The sequence below is a fragment of the Lynx rufus genome, unplaced genomic scaffold (genome assembly GCF_022079265.1).
Source record: "Lynx rufus isolate CCGP_SWC_20201006 ecotype Redwood Valley unplaced genomic scaffold, mLynRuf1.p SCAF_14, whole genome shotgun sequence".
NCBI lineage: Eukaryota > Metazoa > Chordata > Mammalia > Carnivora > Felidae > Lynx > Lynx rufus.
Window position 1 is genome coordinate 18,032,621 of NW_025814828.1, and position 22,090 is coordinate 18,054,710.

Here is a 22,090-nt window from a genome sequence, read left to right on the forward strand (position 1 = left end):
TCTCTCTCTCTTCCTCTAGCCCTCTCCCTTGCTTGCGTGTTCTCTCCCCCCGCCCACGAATAATAAATAAATAATTAAAAAATTTGAAAAAAAGAAACTTAAATGTTCTATAAAATATCAAAATACATAAGGCATTTCCATTAAAATTAGAAATAAGGTGAAAATGCTTATTATTACCTTTATTCACTTTTGAGGCATTAGCTAATGTAGTAAGGTAGAAAAATGAAAACAGTAAAAATATAGAATCATTTGCAGATGATACGAATGCTTAGAAAATCTAGGAAACTCACCTAGAAAACTAGTTGAGTTCATGAGAATTTGGTGCAGTGATTGGACAGAGTCTAAAAAATTTTTTTTAGCTTTGTTAAATGCAAAACAGTTTGAATAGAAATTGGAGGTGGAGGGGCGCCTGGGTGGCGCAGTCGGTTAGGCGTCTGACTTCAGCCAGGTCACGATCTCGCGGTCCATGAGTTCGAGCCCCGCGTCAGGCTCTGGGCTGATGGCTCAGAGCCTGGAGCCTGTTTCCGATTCTGTGTCTCCCTCTCTCTCTGCCCCTCCCCCGTTCATGCTCTGTCTCTCTCTGTCCCAAAAATAAATAAACGTTGAAAAAAAAAATTAAAAAAAAAAAAAAGAAATTGGAGGTGGAGAATGGGTTGGAGATCCTATTCAAAATAATGGCCAATTGAGGTTTTTTTTAAGCTTTTAACTTTTTTTTTTACATTTTTATTTATTTTTGAGAGACAAAGACAGAGTGTGTGTGGGGTGGGGGGGTGCAGAGAGGGAGGGAGACACAGAATCAGAAGCAGGATCCAGGCTCCGAGCTGCCAGCACAGAACCTGATGTGGGGCTTGAACCCACGAACCATGAGATCATGACCTGAGCTGAAGTCAGCTGCTTAACTGACTAAGCCACCCAGGCGCCCCTAAGCTTTTAATTTTAGTACCAGTGTAGTTTACAGATTGTTATATTAGTTTCAGGTGTACCATATAGTGATTCAACAATTCTATATACTTCTCAGTGCTCAGCATGATATATGTGCTCTTAATCCCCTTCACCTAGTTCATCCACCTCCCCTCTGGTAACCATTGGTTTGTTCTCCATAGTTAAGAGTCTGTTTTTTGGTTTCTCTCTTTTTTAATTGTTCATTTGTTTTGTTTCTTAAATTCCACTTATGAGTGAAATCATATGGTATTTGTCTATCTTATACTGAGTTATTTCGCTTAGCATTATACTTGAGCTCTGTCCATGTCATTACAAATTGCAAGGATTTATTCTTTTTTATGGCTGAGTAATATTCCATTGTGTGTGCACAGGCCACCTCTTCTTTAATTGACACTTGGGCTGCTTCTGTATCTCAGTTACTGTGAATAATGTTGCCATAAACATTGGTGTGCATGTATCCCTTTGAATTAATGTTCTTGTATTCTTTGGGTAAATACCTGGTAGTGCAATTGCTGGATCATAAGGTAGTTCCATTTTTAACTTTTTGGGGAACCTCCATGCTGTTTTCCATAGTGACTGCACCAGTTTGCATTCCCATCAACAGCGCATGAGTGTTCCTTTTTCTCCGCATCCTCACCAACACCTGTTGTTTCCTGTGTTTTTGATTTTAGCCATTCTGACAGGTGTGAGGTGATACCTCATTGTGGCTTTGATTTGAATTTGCCTGATAATGTGCATCTTTTCATGTGTCTGTTGGCCATCTGGCTGACTTTGGAAGAATGTCTGTTCATGTATTCTGCTCATTTTTAAATTGGATTATTTATATTTTGGATGTTGAGTTGTGTAAGTTCTTTATTTCATCCTGACCCTTTATCAGATATGTCATTTGCAAATATCTTCTCCCATTCCATAGTTTGTCTTTTAGTTTTGTTGATAAGTTGTGCAGAAGCTTTTTATTTTGACGTAGTCCCAATAGTTTATTTTTGCTTTTGTTTCTGTTGCTTCCGGAGACATATTTAGAAAAATGTTGCTATGGCCAGTGTTAGAGATGTTACTTTATGTGTTCTCTTCTAGGATTTTTTATGGTTTCAGGTTTCACATTTAGGAATAATGACCCATCATTAAATACCTAGGAGTATATTTAAATAAGAATGGTATCGTGGGACTGATAAGAATTAGGTCAAGGTCTTACTGAAAGACTAACTGAAGTTGGAACATATGGAGAGACATGTTATATTTCTAGAATGAGAATACTGGAACAGTGTCTGTAACTTCCTATTACAACTAATACCAATCAGAATCCCAAGGAGGTTTTTAGAATTAGACCAAATGGTTTCAAGTTCATTTGTAACAATACATACCTAAGAATAGCCAAGAAAAACAATTTTAAATAATCATAGTGAAGGGAGATTTGTGCTGTTGTTTGTTACAGCATAATCAAGTAGGAAGTATGATGTTGACACAGGAATCGACAGATAAGAGGAATAGCACAGAGACTTTGAACATCTGAGTGTGTATTTGTACACACACAGCTAATACATGACCTAAGGTATATTTCAAGTTTGCTTGGGAAAAGGAGATTTAGTTGATTTCATAAGTGGTGCCAGCACAATGGGCTGTTCTCATTTACATGAGAACAAAGTTAACATAACCTCAGAAGCCATAGAAAAATTAATCTCAGATGGCTTAAGGTCTAGGTACATAAACTTAATACATTTAGGGAAATTTAGCATATTTAATCTTGAAGTTGGGAAACCTTTTAAAGAAAGACAAGAAACCCAGAAACTGTAACAACATAATACCATAAAGCCAAAAAACTAGTAACAAAAGTGACAGGGATTTAATCCCTTTAATAATACAGAGAGCCCCTCCCTACAACTTAAAACTTAAAAACGAGGATGACTAAATAGAAAAATGTAAAGGATATGAACTGGTCAATCTCAGGAAAGGAAAATCAAATATCCTATACATTTTTTTTATGTTTATTTTTGAGAGAGAGCGAGAGTGTGAACACACAAGTAGGGGAGGGGCAGAGAGAGGGAGACACAGAATCAGAAGCAGGCTCCAGGCTCCAAGCTGGGAGCACGGAGCCCTGCTTGGGCCTGAACCCACGAACCGTGAGATCATGACCTGAGCTGAAGTCGGATGCTTAATTGACTGAGCCACCCTGGCACCCCTATCCTGTAAACTTATAACAAAATGTTCACCCCTGTTAGTGACTCCGCAAGTACATGTGGAAACATGAGCAAGGGAAGGGACCTGACATAATAGAAGAGGGACAATATACGGTGCTGGGGAGGATGCCAGGGAAACAGATGCTCGCAATTATTGCTAGTTGGAGTGTGAATGGCCATCAAAACTAAAAACTAAAATGTACATGCCTTTTGTCTCAGCAACCCAATGTTTGAGTGTCTAGCCTACAGACAGGCATCTATACACGGAGGTTGAGTAGCATATTTTTAGTGGAATGATACAATTTTTAAAAATACCATTACCTGGAATGGTGTTAGATGAAAATTTTCAAGTTCAGCATGTGTGTGATCCTAGCTTGCTTGCTTGCATTCTTTCTGATCCTAGTTTTACAAAATGGGACAAACATTTGTGTTTTTGTGTTGGTAAAAGTGTATATGAGCATAGGAAAAAACAGCATATCAAATAGGATTGATTAGTGTTTTCTATGTCTTTATATGGTTGCACTTAGATGGTGTATTAAGTGAAGCAAGTTACAAAACAACAGGACTATAAAATTGTGACTAAGGATTTGTATAAGAACATTCATAGGAAAAATTCTGGAATAGGTTGTTCAGGGAATTGTGGCAAACTTGACTTCTGATTTACATGAATTTGTTTTACATGAGTGTGTATTTTGTAACTAGAAAAATAAAAGACAAGGAGAGTAACTCCTGCTAGTTCAAGATGTTGCCCGCAGCCTACGCATCCCCAGCATGTACCTATAGTACTTCAAAGAGAAGGCAAACCCCAAACTTCCTGTACAGTTGACCCTTGAACAACATGAGGAACATGGGGGTTAGGGGTGCTGACCCCCCCAACCCTCCCCTATAGTCAAAAATCTGCCTATAACTTTAGACTCCCCCAAAACTTAACTACTCATAACATGTCCTTGACTAGAGACCTTATCAAGAACGTAAATAGTAGGGGGGGTGCCTGGGTGGCTCAGTCGGTTAAGCGTCTGCCTTTGGCTCATGGTTCAGGAATTCTAGCCCCACATTGGGCTCTCTGATGTGCACACAGAGGCCACTTCAGATCCTCTGTCCCCCCTCTCTCTGCCCCTCCCACATTTGTGCGCGTGTGCGCGTGTGTGCGCGTGCGCGCGCGCTCTCTCTCTCTCCCCCCTCCCCCTCCCTCCCTCCCTCTCCCTCCCTCTCCCTCTCCCTCTCCTTCTCCCTCTCTCCCTCTCCCTCTCCCTCTCCCTCCCTCTCAAAAATAAATAAAAACTTTTAAAAAATGTGTTATTCATAGCAAATACATTGGCATGCATTAAAAAAACAAATAGTAGGTTAACACATTTTGTATGTTATATGTATTATATATTGTATTTTTTTTAAGTTTATTTATTTTGAGAGAGCACACATGAGTAGGGTAGGGGCAGAGAGAGGTGGGAGAAAGAGAATCCCAAGCAGGGCCCACACTGTTAGCACAGAGCCCGACTTGGGACTCAATCTTACGAACCATGAGATCATGATGTGAGCCAAAATCGAATCCGATGCTTAATCGACTGAGCCACCCAGGTGCCCTGGCTCCGTTTCTTATTTTGGGTACCTTTGGGCAAGATATGGTACCCATCTCTTCTTTCTCTCTCTCTCTTCCGGAAGTATTTGTGTGTCATCCTTGCACAGGGGCCATGCTAATCTTCTCTGTATTGTTCCAATTTTAGTATGTGTGCTAGCAAAGCAAGCACTGTGTAACCTCTGTTAACTTTGTTTTCCACTTATAAACTAGGGGTCATTAATAGTACCTGTAGATTGTTGCTTAGATTAAATGAGAAGGCATACTAAAGCATATAGTAGGCACTGAATTGTAGCTCTTATAGGCATGGATGGAAGTCATTCCTTGTTCATGGAGGTGTTGTGGATCTCAGCAACGGCTTGCATTTTCCTCCCTCCTCTACAAGGGCTTAACTGCTTCCACATGAGTTGGCTCACATACATCTATTCCTTTTCTCTTTGGAAGGTTCTAATAGAAGACTGTATTCCAGTACTGAAGAGGTATGCCAAAGAAGGGAGAGAGTTTGATTATGTGATTAATGATTTGACAGCTGTTCCAATCTCCACATCTCCAGAAGAAGGTAGATTCTGTTTTTTGTTTTCTAACCAAGACAATGTTCATGAAAATGTTTTTCTTGGCACTTTGTGAGAATGAAAGGCTCTTAGAGATTGTCTACATAGTAAGTTCCTTCATTTTTTCAAGGTAGTTAAACTGCAGTGCACAGTGGAAAGATGGCTGGATTTGGCTTTGGTCAAATCCTGTTCTGTCACTAAATAAGCACATTTACTCAGTCATTTGAGAGAAACATTAAATAAAATGACTCAATCACATTATTGAGAAATTAGCTTGTTTGGTAATTTACTTAAATTATGTGATTTTAAAAAAAATTATTTGAGAAAGAAACAGTGTGAGCAGAAGGGCAGAGAGAGAGAATCCCAAGTAGGCTTTGAACTGTCAGCGCAGAGCCACCCCAGCTCCCCTACATTATATGATTTTTAACCTGTACTAGGACAAACTGGTGACCTTTCTAAGCAACACCAGTGACTATTCCCCTTCTCAAACCACACGCTGTAAATCACTGCTGGTTTGGCATGTCAGTGTTACTGTTTTTCTATAACCTTGTCTTCCTGCTGAGTTTGCAGACTGGGTCCCCACTTGATGACCCTTGCTGTTTCTCTCTTGGGATGTTGCAACTTCCCTCTTAAACCTGTTGTCTTTTAGATTTCATCCACTGCCTTTCTGTCTAATCTTTATTGGTACTGTGAGAGCAGTGCTAAGCACAAGGACGTTTGCTTTTTTTTTTTTTTTTAATTTTTAACGCTTATTTATTTTTTTGAGACAGAGAGAGACAGAGCATGAACAGGGGAGGGTCAGAGAGAGGGAGACACAGAATCCGAAACAGGCTCCAGGCTCTGAGCTGTCAGCACAGAGCCCGACGCGGGGCTCGAACTCACGGACCGCGAGATCATGACCCGAGCTGAAGTCGGCGGCCCAACCGACTGACCACCCAGGCGCCCCAAGGATGTTTGCTTTTGACGTTGAGTATATGCACGTGTGTGCAAGACACCCCAAAAAGACAGTACATTTTTACAAATAAGACTTTGAATATGGAGTCTCAAGCTCTTGGCTACTTTCTTTTGTTGGTATTTTTGAATATTAATGCGAATATTTGACATTAGATGTTTCTGATGCATGTAAACCCATATTTATATAATTAATTTTTTTTATTATCCAGATTCTACATGGGAGTTTCTCAGACTGATTCTTGACCTCTCGATGAAAGTACTGAAACCGGATGGGAAGTATTTTACACAGGTATACACTTAACTCTTTTTCCCCAGAACGCTCGATAAGAATTTTTATATTTTGAAATTTGCATGCATATTACTGAAATTTATATTTGTTAAGGATAGAACATCATAACTGTATTATCTTCTTTCAGACAACAAGTTTGTAAATAGCTGACCTGTCCTCTCCAGAATTAATGAGTTCACTTATGTCCTTTTATTGCCCACTGTCCTAATTTATCAACCTTGGGCTGTGGCTGTAGTATGAACTCCTGCCACCAGATGGAGATACAGATTGTGATTTTATTTGTTTTTTGTTTGTTTGTTTGTTTTTTAATTTCTCTCCCCTTATCCTCTAGGAGATTCTTCATTGGAAAGCCAATTTATCAACATAAAGCTTAATAAACTGCTTTGACTGTAGTATGAGTTCCTGCCACCAGATGGAAGCAAATTGTTTTTTTCCCATTCTCTAGGGGATTCTTAAATTTAAAAGAAAGTTTAAAATTTGTATCTCTTGTTATGTAATATATATATATAATATATATATACATATACATATATCTTGTTATGTATATATGTGTGTGTGTGTGTGTGTGTATACACACCCTGCTGAAGTCCTGAAGAAAATTCTGAAAATGACCACAAAAGGTGCTAAATGCTGATCGAGTCTCTTTACTTGGTACACCAGTCCCTTAATTCATAAGCAGAAAATAAGCACTTACCTAGGCAGTATTGCACTCTGGTCCCTGTAATTCTTAAGTGTTTTCAGGAGCCCTCCCCCACCCCTTTAAAAAGCAATAGCATATTTAAATGTCAAAAACTAGTAGAGAGGACTTAACTTTATTCTCCCAAAGAGGCATTTTAATGCAGGCTCTGGGCACTTGTTGGGATCTGAGATTAATAATGGTGAATACAACTTGGAAACTCTAAGGGACACCTTGAATTAGTCTTCAGCCCATCCTGTTTTCCTTTTCTTTCCCTTGCATGTAAGACCCCACTCTCCTCCATGGTGATTAATCTTAGAGACCTTGAACTTGGTGAAAGTATTGAGAAGCTTCGAGGGAAAGAAACAGACAACTGTATATGAATGGAATTTTTTTGCCTGATGTTTAGAAATGATTTTTTTAACACATTCTAGACTTGAGTCTGTAATTTTTTTTTTAATGTTAATTTTACTTTTGAGAGAGAAAGAGACAGAGCATGAATGGGGAGGGGCAGAGAGAGAGAGGGAGACACAGAATCCGAAGCAGGCTATAGGCTCTGACCTGTCAGTGCAGAGCCAGACACAGGGTTTGAATTCATGAACTGGGAGATCATAACCTGAGCCAAAATCAAGAGTTGGACGCTTAACTGACTGAGCCTCCCAGACGTCCTGTAGTACCTTTTTTGAAACTGCCATGTGATAATGCTCAGGAGATACTCTTGATTCACGCCTACCCCCTTTACCTCAGCATGTAGCTTAGAACTGAAACGTAAAGATGGAATGAAAATGTTGTTTGACCTCTTAGCGGACCTCAGGCAGACTAAATGTCCTGCCTGAAATTGCGTCACAGTAGCAAATTCATGATGTCATTAGTAATCACTGTGGCTGCATGAAGGCAGCCTAGTTAGTGCCACAGAGCTGGGGAAAGCTGTGGAAATGGAGTGGGTGGGAACTGAGCTGGCTCTGGTGGGCCAGGGGAATTTCAATCCAGGGAATATTTGCTTTCAAGACCAGGGACTCGACCTCCTTCCCTTCTCTTCCCCACTCCCCTTTAAAAAAAAAAAAAAGTAACAAAAAAACTCTAGAGGTTCTTTGATACATACAAACTTATGTATGTGGCATTCATGTAAGTTATTATGCAAAATACTACCCCCTCCTTGAGAAGTGGACATAACTGGTACCCTCGACACGTCTACATTACTCCCTAAACTCCTGTCCACCTTTTAGAAGGTAACCCATCTTTATTGTTATTCTTTTTTATTCTTGTACTTTTTTTTCTTAAGTGAACTCAGTGCCCAAGTGGGGTTTGAACTCACAACGCTGAGAGCAAGAGTCACATGCTTTACTGACTGAGCCAGCCAGGTGCCCCCCTGTACTTTTCTTTATAGATGTTTCACATATGTGTAATTTCCTGTCATTATATTGTTCAGCTTGCTTTTGAACTTGCTAAGAATGGTGTTATTAAGGATGTATTCTTCCGGACTTGCATTTTTCTTTTTTTACGTTACAAAAATCATACATACTGTTAAATTTAAAAGATAAAAACAATATAGAAATCTAGAGTAAAAAAGCAGTGTCACCTACTCACACCTAACATGGGCCAAGGAAAACTTCCTAGAACCAAACTACTGAATAGGGATTTACCTCTTAGGATGCCCACCTCCCCCCAATTATTCCCTTGTCAAACTTAAAAAAAAAAATTTTTTTTTAATGTTTGTTTATTTTGGGGAGACAGAGTGGGGGAGGGGCAGAAAGAGAGAGGGAGACACAGAATCCGAAGCAGGCTCCAGGCTCTGAGCTGTCAGCACAGAGCCTGATGCAGGCTCACACCCACAAAGCGTGGGATCATGACCTGGGCCGAAGTCAGACGCTCAACCAACTGTTCCACCCAGGTGCCCCAGTTCCTTTCTCATCCTTAATAGGTATTTAATTCTCTGCTATTGGGTTTTTGTTCTGCATCTCCAATGTCTGTCCTTTGTCCATCCAGCCTTCCTTTTTTTCTTTTTTCATCGAGGCATTGGATTTGCACGTATGCATTACATGGCTAGAAAAAGAATCCCAGGATTTTCCCTCTTGTGGATTTTCATCTTGTTTCCTCCTGCTCCACGATGCCAACTGAGGTTGTCAGTACGATGAAACCGAACTGGTAGGACGGGAGCAGATTATTCTAGCATTTTTCTAGATCTTTTCGTTGTACACCAGATCTGGGGCTGGTCATTCTATACTTGTTTAACCTGCCCGTGAGGTCACAACAATTTTCCCAGCTCTGTGACATCAATGGTTTCAGATTTGCCAATGTAACCATGCTTCATCTCCCAGCTAGAAACCCAACGATGACTTTGGAGCATGGCCTAATAAGTACCTGGTGTCTGCCTCTCTCTTCGGCATTGTTGCTGCTCTTGAGAGCAACCGCCTGGATGTTCATGCGCACTGTTACGGTGGCACTGAAAAAACCGATATGTCTTTCTTAAGACAAGAAAAAAATGTATTTCCATTTAAATACACAGGAAAGTAAAATGTATCAGATTACTTTTTTGGGGTAGGTCTCCATTTGTGGTGAGGTTTTTTTTTCCTTTTTTTAACTGCTTTTTGACAATGCTGGGGAAGAACAAATTGAAACTTTCCTATCTCCTTACCACATTCTCAGTAAGGAGATCCTCCCATATGCCTTCAGTAAAGAGAGTCTGGTGTCAATTTTAAGATGGCAAGAAAAACCATTGAACTGTGCACCTAGGTGGCATTTCCATTCTATAGCTTCCCCAGTGGTGATATGTTCTAAAAACACCCAGCATTGTTTTCTATTTGTGAATCTTAAATTACATGTGTGGTGTTTATATACTCTCATGGTGAACTTAATGTTGAAACCAAATTATATGCTGGTGAAGGGCACTTTGGCCAAATCCCACTGCAGGACCCTAGATGATGGGTTACTAAACAGGCTGACACTGAAGGACGACGTCATGCTAAACGAACGTGCTAAGTGAAAACCGCCAAGGCCGGCTCTCAGAATAGTTCTTTTGCCCACTTGCCTGTGGCTAGTTGGTTGGTTTCGAAATGCCTTTCATTTGTGATGCTTACATCACTGAATGCCTTCATTTGTGAGTGTCGCTCACAAATAATTTTCATTTGTGAATAATTTTCATTTTACATTGTACTTGGCTATTCTAAGGCAAATTGTAGTGAAGTTCTTAAGAAATGGAATCACCACATGCATTCAGTAGTCTTTAGTTTGTAAAGAATTTTAGAGGTTAAAAGGAAATAGGTGGTATTAAGTACCCATTATGAAAAGCCACAATTAGGAAACTTGAGCTAAAATGATAAAACCTAACCCAGACCTAATGAATGAAAATCACGTGTGATTCATATGCACATTAAAGATTAAGAAGCACTGCTCTAGGGGTTCCTGGCTGAGTAAGGGGGGGGGCGGCATGTAACTCTTGAGTTGTGAGTGAGTTCAAGCCCCATATTGAGTGTGGAGATTACTTAAAAACAAACAAAAAAAAGGCACTGCTATAGAACTAGGCAGATCCTTTCAGTAGCTCTGCTCTGTTCTTGGCCAGCATCTGATTCATCCTTTTTTTCTTCATGGTCACAGAGTGGCTGCTGCAGCTTCAAATGTCACATCTAGGTCATAGGCTGGAAGTAAGTTGAAGAGGCGGGTCACTCTGTTTATCCTTGATTGTCCAGAAGCATAAACTTTCCTGGTAGCCCCCAGCAGAGTTAACTACATCTCACTGACCACTCCTAACTGCTGGGGAGACTGAAAAGGTGGTGGCAAGAAAGAGGGAAAAATTAGAACAATGAAGTCAAGGGAGGATGCTTGATAAGGAGTGAAACTGTGCGATATCCTTACTTAGTATACATATTATGAGTAAACTTTTGTTTTCTTAGGCCTGAAAATCACATATTTGGGGGAAAGCATAGAGGTATGAACATAGTTCTTTGGCAACGTCTTAGATTCTTATGAAGGTCATAGTTTTAAGCCATTCTGGAAATGAAGAGCATTATCTTTCTGATGTTTCATTCTCAACATAGTGGTGACCAGTGGGAAAACATTTTGAATGGCTCATGTGTATGAATCTTTGCTAATTGCATGGTGTTGATACAGTGACTGTGTTACTAATGAGAAATTGGTCTCACTGCTTTCTGTAGCTTCATTCTCTGAATGTGAAATGGCTTGGTAAATGAGGTAGAAGGATAATGAGCTAATTAATGGATCTATAAGTAGAATTGAATGCAGTGTGTCATAGCACAGAAGCCTTCTCTCATTTTCGAAGAGGAGAACTTTCATCTAAAGCTAAAATTGTTTTCATTTATTAGAGACCTTCAAATGAGTGGGGGGGCCTTCAGTAAGACTCAAGAATCCCATTGTTTGCTTTCCTGTCTTTGATTTAGGGTAACTGTGTCAATTTGACAGAAGCCTTGTCGCTCTATGAAGAACAGCTTGGGCGCCTGTATTGTCCTGTGGAATTCTCAAAGGAGATCGTCTGTGTTCCTTCATACTTGGAATTGTATCCTTCGACATAACATAACATGACATTATGTTGTTAGATCAGAATACCCAAGTAAATCCCATGCCAGTTCAACATTTTAAATCCCAATAATAAATGGAATTAGCTCTATACTATCTAAGGCCATGGTCTTCAGATGCGGCTGCACATTGGAATTCCCTGAAGCTTTAAAATAACTACTGATTCCTGGATCACTCTCAGATTCTGGGGTGTGGCCTCCCACAACTCCCCAGGTGGTTCTACTGATTAAGCAGCACTGGTTCTCAAAGGCTGTCCCCAGAACTGCAGCATCCCCTGGGAACCAGTTAGCATGAAGATCCTCAAGCCCCACCCTGGCCTCCTGCTCCAGCAGAGGCTGGCAGAGGCTGGCTTGAGGCCTGGTTACCTGCCTGGACCAGTCTATCAGGAGATTGCTGTGCACATAAAGCTTCAGAAGCCCTAGTCTAAAATACCACCTGAGCTGTAGCGGACAAAAAGAGTAAACATGCTAATTCTATTTTTTTTTTTTTTAAGTTTATTTATTTTGAGAGCAAGAGCGCATGCACAGGGTGGGGAGGAGCAGAGAGGGGAAAGAATCCCAAGCAGGCTCCACGCTTGTCAGCAGGGAGCCCACAAACCATGAGATCATGATCTGTGCCGAAATGAAGAAATGAAGAGTCGGATGCTTAACCAGCTGAGCCACCCAGTCGCTCCTCATTCTATTTTTTATATTAAAATCATCCTACTTTGATATTAGTTTCTACACTTCACTTGATTCTGATTTGCAGTAGAAACCAATGTTGGTGTTCTTCATTAGTTCCACTTAGTAAAGTTAGTCCAGAGAAATAAAAGTACCCAGAGAAAAGGCAGAATGGGAGCATTGTCACTGGAAATTTAAAATGCGTTTCCTCCTAAAAGGCAGACTTCTAGTCTCCAGATAAAAGCTTCCTTATCTGAGGTGGCCAAGTCTAGTTTTCTGTAACAGCTGTCTTCATTGCTGTCTAGAGAGATCCTGTGACTGCCGCTGGCCTGCAGTGAGGTCCTTGTCCGCAAACCCTGGCAGCCTCTGACAGACACGGGCCTTAGAAAACCCCTAGATCCCCCTGGAAGAAGTTCTCTGTGTATGCTGGGCAGCCACTTTCTTTCTGTGGAGATCTCTGATAACTCTCCCCTGACCAACTGTCCACCTTCATCAGGCTTTCCTTCTGGAGCATTTTTTTGGTAGAAATCCAGTTGATAACATTTGGAGAAAAGGCTTCTGCCCTCTGGCTCCACTCCATCCTTCTACCTGTTTTTCCTTCTCTTTCTCCCTCCCTCTCTTTTTCCCACCCCTCTCTTCCTCCTCCACCCCCCAGTCTCTCACCTTCCCACCCTTCCTTGTCATGTTAATTCCCTAAGAAGTCTGAAAGACCTCGGAAAGCAGTAGCATACCTGAGGGAGTATTTGTATGCCTTTAGCCTTGTCCCCATTTGCTCCCCGCTCCTCCCACCGCTCCTCCCCACTGGCGACCCAGTCACAGGTGGTAGGTATGCAGGCTGTTAAAGTGGCCTTGTTAAGAGGACCTAATGCTCATCACTGCAATGCTTTAAGCCTTGAAACTTGCATCCACCTTCCAGTTTGTAGGCCAGCAAACAAATTTTAAATGCGGTCTGTTCTTCCTTGAATTATCTGCACTTATTCCTTGACTCCCTGTCCAGGTGGGTATTTTACACTGTTTGGAAGAAAGCTAACCCTTGAAGACCGTTGTCCCCAATCGTGTGTGCTGCAAATAGCCTTCCTGACCTTCATATGCTGTACATGACATCGAAAGGAGTCAGGCAATTGATTGTGAATTCCTTCAAGTTTTCTTTTCTTTTTAATTATTATTCTTAATTTAAAAAAAGCAAATGGAAAATGTATATTTTGATGAGCTAGGGTGTTATTTTTTTTGAAAGTCAGCTGAAGGATGATTAGACAGCACAGCGAAGGCTGCTAAATGCACTGAACCCCTAGAATGTGATTTTTGTTACTTTCTTTTGTGTGTGTGGGCTTTTTATTTTTGTTTTGGTAGACTTCAAATTTGGTTGTTTGGAGGAATGAACATCATTGTTTTTGTTCTGGAGGGAAGTTCTTGATGGTGTTTTTTTCCCAGAAAATTGACTTAGTTATTAAAATTTGGTGCTTATAAGAAAGAGTTAAGAAAAAATGAATAGCAATGCTTCAATTAAAATTATAAATGAGAAATTTCATGTGTTTGTCGTTTTATTTCAGCCAGGTCCCCACTTTCTCACTGCTGATCTCACAGAACAAAGGTGTCTCCTGATCTTTTTTAGTTCTTTTCTATCACTCAGTGCCATTTATCTCTTTATAACAGGATGGCCTTAGGGCCTTTTTGAAGAGTAGTAATAACTTCATTTACCCCCGTGGTAAATGATACACAACTTATTACATTCACCAGTTCTTCATTATAAAATTGACCTGAGGATAGGAAAAGATTTGGTCTTACTGGAAAGTTGAAAGTCAGAAGCTTGTTTCTATTCCCATTCTTATTGGTGTATTAGATGTGGAAACACAGAGCATTTTGGATTGCTGCTGTAAAACTTTTTAAGAAGGATTTTAGATGTACAGATAGATGAGAGTTTGTAGAGGCCTGCAATAAGCGGCATAAACTCAGTAAGGAAGTGCAGGCAGCTAACAGCTTGTAAAGTGTATTTGTGGATAAGAATCCACATCAAAGGTGAAAGTACACTGACTTGGATTATTAGACATCAGTGGTTATTCTGTTCTTTTTATAACAGCTTTATGTTTTATCAAGGCATTGCGTTCATTTATGGTGAATTTGCAGTGAGGAAAGCATTAAAAATTGAAATATTCAGTGTGTGTTTTGAGAAAATTAGTGTCAACCCAGAACATTCTTCCTCCCAAGATAGGTTTCTCTGACAGATACTCTTTTTTTTTTTAATAGTTTTGTTGTTTTGATTTTATTTTTTTAGGATTTTATTTTTAAGTAATCTCTATGCCCAACGTGGGGCTTGAACTCACAATCCCGAGATCAAGAGTCACCGCCAGGCACCCCTCTAACAGATAGTCTTTAAAAAATGAGTGCATGCCTACTTTTCTTTTTGATTGGATTGGCACGGAGAAGAAACAATAATGGAATAAAGGGAGAGTTTGTCATGTTGGAACTAGACTGGCTTTCAGCAAATATTTTTTTTGTGCATTGAGCTTTTATAAAAAGCATTGGTAGACAGAGTCCTACCTACTCCCTCAAATTCTTCTGTAATGTTTTGCAAAGGCTTTGTACTTGTATACCATGTGAGATTAAAAATGGTGGTATTATTACTGTTAGAACACCATTTTGGCTTAACAGATTGGATTTTTTTCCATTATAGGAAAGAAACCAAGTCTATCTGCTATCTGGATGTAGTGTTACTAATAAGTCAGCATAATTTTATACTTGAAGGCTAGCTTTGTGCAGAGGCTAAACCCCGTGATGAGCCTGATGACACACATGTACCGCCGAGAGCTGAGAGTTAGAACTGACCCGGACCAGGCTGTGGCAGACGTCAGAGATACATTCACGAGAGAGTAAAGGGTGTGGGGTGGGAGGAGGAAGGAAAGGACATTTTTACTTGGGGTGATAATGGTAGATTCTGACCCTGCTCGTTTCTTTGTATTGGAGAAAGGATGATGCCTGTTTTTGAACATCTTTGTAATTGTTTAAAATGAAGCATGCAAACTGATCTCTGATAGCCAAAGACAACCTGTACTTTAGCTGCATTTTAAGGAAATACTATACAGTATTTATTTTATGTTAATGGCTGTTGTGTTTTATATAATCTATAGATAATCTAAAAGAATACTGTTGTATTGTACAGCCACTTTTTAATTAAAGACAAATATTGGCTGTGTAATCTAAATTCCATTCAACACATTAGCAGATATCAAGAATTGGTTTATTTTATTTTTACTGTTTATTTTGAGAATGAGAAAGTGAGTGGGGAGAGGGGCAAGGAGAGGGGGAGAGACAATCCCAAGCAGGCTCCATGCTGTCTGTTTAGAGCCTGACGCGGGTTTGATCCCACAAATGGTGAGATTCTGACTATGTGAAACCAAGAGTCAGAGGCTTAACCGACTGAGCCACCCAGGTGCCCCTGGTTTATTTTAAAAAATGGTGCTTTCTCCTAAAAATGTGATTGAGAATTTAAAACACTTGATTAATGGCTGAAGGAAGGCTGGGTTAACAGTGTTTTTCCTGGGTGTGAGCAGTACTGATGTCAAAAACGTGCCTTCCATTTGCTGCACAGTTGAATCGTCACCTCTTTGCTTGCATTAACTATGGTAAGCTCCAGTGGTCTCAGATTGATGGATTTTGTTCTGTTCCCATGGCTCCTGGGTTAGGGTGAAGGGTGTGTGTGATGTTCCACATCATTGGCCTGTGTTGGGGACTTGAGAGCAGTGCTACTCAAAGCGCGGTCCTTCAACCAGTTCTTTGTTTTTTGAGTATTTTGTTTAATTCAGCTGAACGTCTTGTTCCAAGCAAGACCTCAGTGAAGGAAGCTGTATGCTGATTTACACTGTAGCTGTGCTTCTTCCCTAGTTTGGAATAGCACTTTGAGTGGCACTGTTCTAGAGGCTAGTTGGACAGCATTATTTGATAGGAGCTGCTATGTGTGGTCGTGAAGAGACACTTAACCTCTTTCTGTTTCCTGTTGCTAAGTGTCTTTGTGCTAAATAATCTTTTGTATTGCTATGCTTTGGGCTAATACACCACTTTTATTTACATTATCTTGCCCACTTTTTTTTTTTAGGTTTTATTTTTGAGAGTGCCAGAGCGAGTGGGGGAGGGGCAGAGAAGGAGAAAGGGTCCCAAGCAGGCTCTGCCCTGCTAGCAGGGCTTGACCCATGAACCGCGAGATCATGACCTGAGCCGAAACCAAGAGTCAGACGCTTAACCAACTCGGCCACCCAGGCGCCCCTATCTTGTTCAGTTTTAAAATAACTTTGTGAATTCAGTGTCAGTATCACTGAGTAGGCAGCAATCATAATTTTCAGTGTGTCCCAGAGGGTCCCATAGCTAGTCACAATTTGAATCTACGTTCCAGCGTTCTGAGCCTGCGACAGTGGTTCTTAACCCTTTTTTTGTACCTTGGACTCATTTGGCAGCTTGATTAAACCTGTGAACCCTTCCTCAGAAACCTGGTTTTTAATATGTAAAGTAGATATGATTATAAGGAAACAAGTGATACTGTCTTTTAAAAATTTATGACTTAACATTTGTGCTTTAATTACTTGTTACATAGGTGAATGTAGTGGTGGATCAGACACCAGGATTTTGGAGTAGTAATGAACATAATTATCTGCAGCAACTGAAATGTGGTTAAGAATGCATCTGATTTCTCTGGTTGACAAAGTCCTAGGTACTGCCAGTACTAATATGGCTTGTCACCTACATTGGTACTTAAAGGAAGTGCTAAATTTCAGTTAGAGGTTAGTGAAAATAAAGATAGAAATGTTTTCCCGTTCAAGTTTAGGGACACATAGTTCTGTCCACAGGCCCCAGTTTACGAATCTCTCTGGCCTACAGTTTTTCCTTCCATTGTTTGATTGTATTTAGGTGGTGGGGAAGGATAGCTGGGTCCCCTCATCCTGCTGTCAGAACCTCAAATCAATGCTGGCAGATCAGTTCTTCTCAGCCAGAACCGTTTAAAATCTCAATTACCTAGTGCACTTATTCCACTGATTTGTGCTTTACTCATTATTTCAAAAATAAGAAATAGAACATGGGCAAGAAATAGCCCAGTGTTTTTGGAAAGCAATTTGAATACCCTTGGATGGGATTTCCCTGGGAAATCAGATGATAAATGTGACTGGACAGGTAGGCTTATCTCCGGTATCTGGGGGTCTTGGAGACATCCTGGCCGGCTCACTAATACAGACGCCAGCCCCCAGGCAGCAGCCAATGACGTGTGGTCATTTTCAGCGAGCAGTTTCTTTATGATGTAGTATCAGGGAGCAGGCCCTGTTGGTGCCACTTTGCTCAGGAGTATAGCAGAATAAATCAGGGGCTCTGCCTGGGAAATCAGACTAATCAAGAGAGGTCTGTTTTAACAGATGCCCTCTGATGCCAAAGAGGGAAGCCTGGAGGGCTGTCTCCCCCCATTGCCTAGAGATGAAAACCCAGGATTGTAAAGACAGGAAAGGGGCCGGTCTCTTACAGATGAGGGCTTTGCCTCTGGTGTTAACTTAGTATTGTTCCTGATAGGTTGATGATTATGTTGGTATTTAGGTTCTCACTAAGTGATTCTGACAGCTCTGAGTTCATTGCAGAGCAACAGAAATGCTCCTTGGGCTATGTTCCGCGTCCTCTACTTTCTAGATAACTCTGCCTTTGCCTGTGTTCAGTTGTGGGAGTTAAATTTGATAACCTGAAACTTCCTGTCCTTCCGGTGCTAAGGGGGAGCTTCTGTCAACATAGCCTGTGCACTCATTGCATGGGCCCTTCACACTCCGTGTTTCTCTTTCTTTCTCATCATATTCTTCATTATGTATTGTCCACATACGTTTACTGTTTAGTGTCTGAAGAGAGAGTGTGTCCTGGTGAGAAGGAATACACTGCAGGATGGTTTTTGACTGCCGTGTAAGAAGAGCTGGAGGTCTTTAACTGAAGTATGTGGGCAGAGAAGCAAGATCTGAGGCTCAAGTGTGGTTGACAGATGGCTAGAACGTAAGCTCCAGCCACCACAACCGGGTGCCCATTGGTCATATTGAACGCTTTGCACATGTAGTAGGTATTAAGAGGTTAAAGTGCACCATAAAAGAGAATGCTTAGAATTCCATTTTCCATGTGGGGCATGGAGGAAATAGGCTAGTGTAAAGAAATTATACAGAGTTGGGTATGTTCAAGAAGAAAAGCGGAGATAAAGGGAGAAGTCCTTGCATCTTCGCGCATCGAAGGAGCAAGAGTACAGTCCCGATATGGGTGAAAGTGCTGTGTTGGTGAAAGGGGTATTTCTCTAGGGCCTGTGTCTTTTGGGTTCCTTCTCGGTGCCCTGAAGGGCTGAAGAAGAGCAGAAACTCAGGAAGGTGTACAGCATTCAGACCGTAAAACTGGGACGAACTGAGAATCTGTGGCCATTTTGGTGTTAGCCGTTTCTGTGAGTTTTCCCCCCACCTTTTTTTTTTCCTGTTTGCCGTCCACTGTCAATTTCATCACTCTTCAATGACTCCATCCTTGGTGACTCCTCACCTACTGGGTGGAATTCTTGCACCAGGCCTCCACTTTGGGCCCATGGCTTGGGTTTCAGTGCCAGTCTGTGGAGACCAGGCAGCAAGGCCACAAGACTTGAGCCAGGCCCTTGGCTTCCACTGGATAAATCTGGAAGGGTTTGTGCACTAAAGTAGTTAAGTATGGTGATGAATTATAAACCAGTGGAAAACATTGGAAGTCATGAAGGTATATGGAAAACAAACGCATGAATAAGTGGGAAGGCATATACAAACAGATAAGGTGCTTAGAATCCTGAGTGCCAACTAAGTGTTGTGAGTGCTGGAGTTGAAAAATTAGCATTTTGTGATCCTCACATGGAAGACAGAATCAGGTGAGCATCACCCTCTGATGTAAAATCTTGGGGAAAATTTGACAAGAAGCCTGTTTACATGGCTATAAAGTCTCCCAGAGATTGCTTATGAGCTGTGTATAAGTTTCCTATTGTAGCTCCAACAGATTACAGCAAACTAAGTTCCTTTTAAGGTGACACATTTATCATCTTACAGTTCTGGAGATCAAAAGTCTGAAACTAGTCTTTTTCTTTTTTGTTTTGAATTTTTTTGAATTTTTTTAACATTTATTTATTTTTGAGAGAGAGAGACAGTGTGCAAGTGGGGGAAGGGCAGAGAGAGAGGGAGACACAGAATCTGAAGCAAGCTCCAGGCTCTGAGCTGTCAGCACAGAGCCTGATGCGGGGTTCGAACTCACAGACCATGAGATCATGACCCGAGCTGAAGTCAGACGCTTAGCTGACTCAGCCACCCAGGCGCCCCCTGCGGTCTTTTTCTTTTTAATGTGTGCAAGAGAGCATGTGTGCAAGTTGGGGATGGGCAGAGAGAGAATCCCAAGCAGGCTCCATGCTACAGAGCCGGACACGGGGCTTGATCTCACGAGCCATGAAATCATGGCCTGAGCCAAAATCAAGAGTCCGATGCTTAACCAGCTGAGCCACCCAGGTGCCCCTGAAACTAGGGCTCAAATCAAATCACCTTGTGGGCAGGGTGGGTTGCTTCTGGAAACTTCAGGGGGAGAATCCATTTTCTGCTTTTTCTAGCTTGTAGAGGCCATCTGCATGCTTTAGTGTCTGTTCCTTTCCTCCAGTCTCAAAGCCAGCACTCCATTAACCTCTTCAAGTCTCTCTGCTGCTGTTTTCACATTGTCTTTCTCTTCCTGCGTTCCTGTGGTAAGGCCCCTTTGGGATTATATAATACTACCCAATAATCCACCACCTCCTCCATTCAAGATCTCTACCACAGCTGCAAAGGCATTACAAGGTAACGAAGTTCTTGGGATTAGGGTGTGGACATCCATCGGTGGGCATTCTTCAGCCTCCCACGCATTGCTAGAGAAAACAGCTTTATAGTGGAAAAGCTGAACGGCACCTTGCTGAGGTGATCAAAATCCCCAATAAGGAGCAGGTGGACACACATGCCTCCAGTACTCTGAGAAGGGCCCCTCTCCGCCTGTGCAGTCCTGTGTCTGGCTAAGTGCATATCTGAATCTAATCACAGGGAAGCATTAGACCCAAAGGGAGAACATTGTTTTAAAAAGACCCTAGTTCTTTAAAAGCATTAATGTCAAAAGACGCACAAGGCTGTGAAAGAGGTTTCCAAATTGAAGGAGGCTAAAGAAATGTGGCAATGAGGGGCACCTGGGTGGCGCAGTCGGTTAAGCGTCCGACTTCAGCCAGGTCACGATCTCGCGGTCCGTGAGTTCGAGCCCCGCGTCGGGCTCTGGGCTGATGGCTCAGAGCCTGGAGCCTGCTTCCGATTCTGTGTCTCCCTCTCTCTCTGCCCCTCCCCCGTTCATGCTCTGTCTCTCTCTGTCCCAAAAATAAATAAACGTTGAAAAAAAAAATTTTTTTTAAGAAATGTGGCAATGAAATGTGATCCCTGGCGCTACAGTGCATCCCATATTGCTTCAGTTGACAAACTGGAATATGAACGGTAGTTTCGATACAAGTATTGGTATTAAATTTACTCAAGTTCTTATTGCAACTTTTCTCTAAGTTTGAGATTCCTTCCAAGTAAAATATTTAACATTAAGAAAAAACAATAGGGCACCTGGCTGGCTCAGTCAGTGGAGCGTGCAGCTCTTGATCTCGGGGGTTTGGGTGCAAGTCCCAATTTTGGTGTAGAGATTACTTCAAGTAAAATAAAATCTTAAAACAAGCAAGTGGTGCTCCTGGCACAATTGGTCTCCTGTCTGCCTGATGGACATGACAGCAAGATTTTTGGACAAAGAATGAAAAACCTAAGAGGAATAATGGTCAAAGGATCCATAGAAGCATCTGCTGCTTTTACGATCTAGTACAGGAGACAATAAAAGGCAGTGTTGGTGAGGCAGACATTCTAATGGTGAAATTGTTTTTGAGGCTTTCTGCCTGTCACTACACAGTACCTGTCGGGGGCCCCACAGGAGACCGTGAAGGCTGTGGTGGAAGTAAATAGAGATGCCAGGAGGAGGAAGAGGATGTCGTGGCAGTTCGGTGTCCATCCACACTCAGGTTCTTGGGGGTCCTGCTGGCTTAGAGGCAAAAGGCCTCGGACAAAGAAGATCTTGCTTTGAAGACCCCACTGTTTCTTTGCTGTGAGATGTTTGTTTCTGAGTTTCTGTTAAGAGGCTGCAGGGTGTGAAGAGGTTTTTTTTTTCTTTTTTTCTTTCCCTGTGTATGTGGCAGGAGGAAGGAATGGAGAGTGAAACCGGCCTGAAGCCTCCTCTTGACTGAAGGCAAAGAGCCCTGTATTGTAATATTTTAGATTTGAAAATAGGATAACATTAAAAAGCTATTTAATTAGTTTTACAGGAAAACTGGCTGAGGACTTTAAAAGGTTCAGCTGGAACAGTGGCTGTCTTGCTATTTAGAAGTAGGAAGAGAAAAATGAGGGCGGTGCTTCCCAACTTGAGTGTGCATGAGGATTACCTGATTTTATTTCCTTCAAAGACAGTCTGATTCCCTAGGTCTGGGGCAGGGCCCAGGACTCTGCAGTTCTCACAGTCCAACCCGCTGAAGTCCGTGCTACCGGTGTGTGGACCGTGTTCTAAGTAGTACTGAGCTAGAGTGCTGGTGAGTGGAAAATCAGATGGGTGACATTGTAGGAAAAATGCAGAAAGCTGTTGGCATGGCCCACTGCTGAATCAAAATGTTTTGAATATCAACTTATTGTTACAGGCAGCCCCAAAAGCAATAGAC

At 41.5% G+C, this 22,090-nt stretch overlaps 1 protein-coding gene and 1 pseudogene across 1 annotated transcript in view; one reads left to right on the plus strand and one right to left on the minus strand.

Annotated features, from left to right (window-relative positions):
• Positions 1-13,871, plus strand: part of SMS (spermine synthase) — a 53,746-nt gene extending 39,875 nt beyond the window's left edge. Inside the window, exons 8-11 of the mRNA XM_047075999.1 lie at positions 5,134-5,248; positions 6,404-6,483; positions 11,554-11,669; positions 13,346-13,871. Of these exons, the coding sequence (XP_046931955.1) occupies positions 5,134-5,248; positions 6,404-6,483; positions 11,554-11,669; positions 13,346-13,385 (351 nt within the window). The 3' untranslated portion in view covers positions 13,386-13,871. The remainder of the gene's footprint in view (positions 1-5,133; positions 5,249-6,403; positions 6,484-11,553; positions 11,670-13,345) is intronic.
• On the minus strand, positions 4,776-4,861 carry LOC124509764 (uncharacterized; annotated as a pseudogene).
• Positions 13,872-22,090: the final 8,219 nt, after the last annotated feature.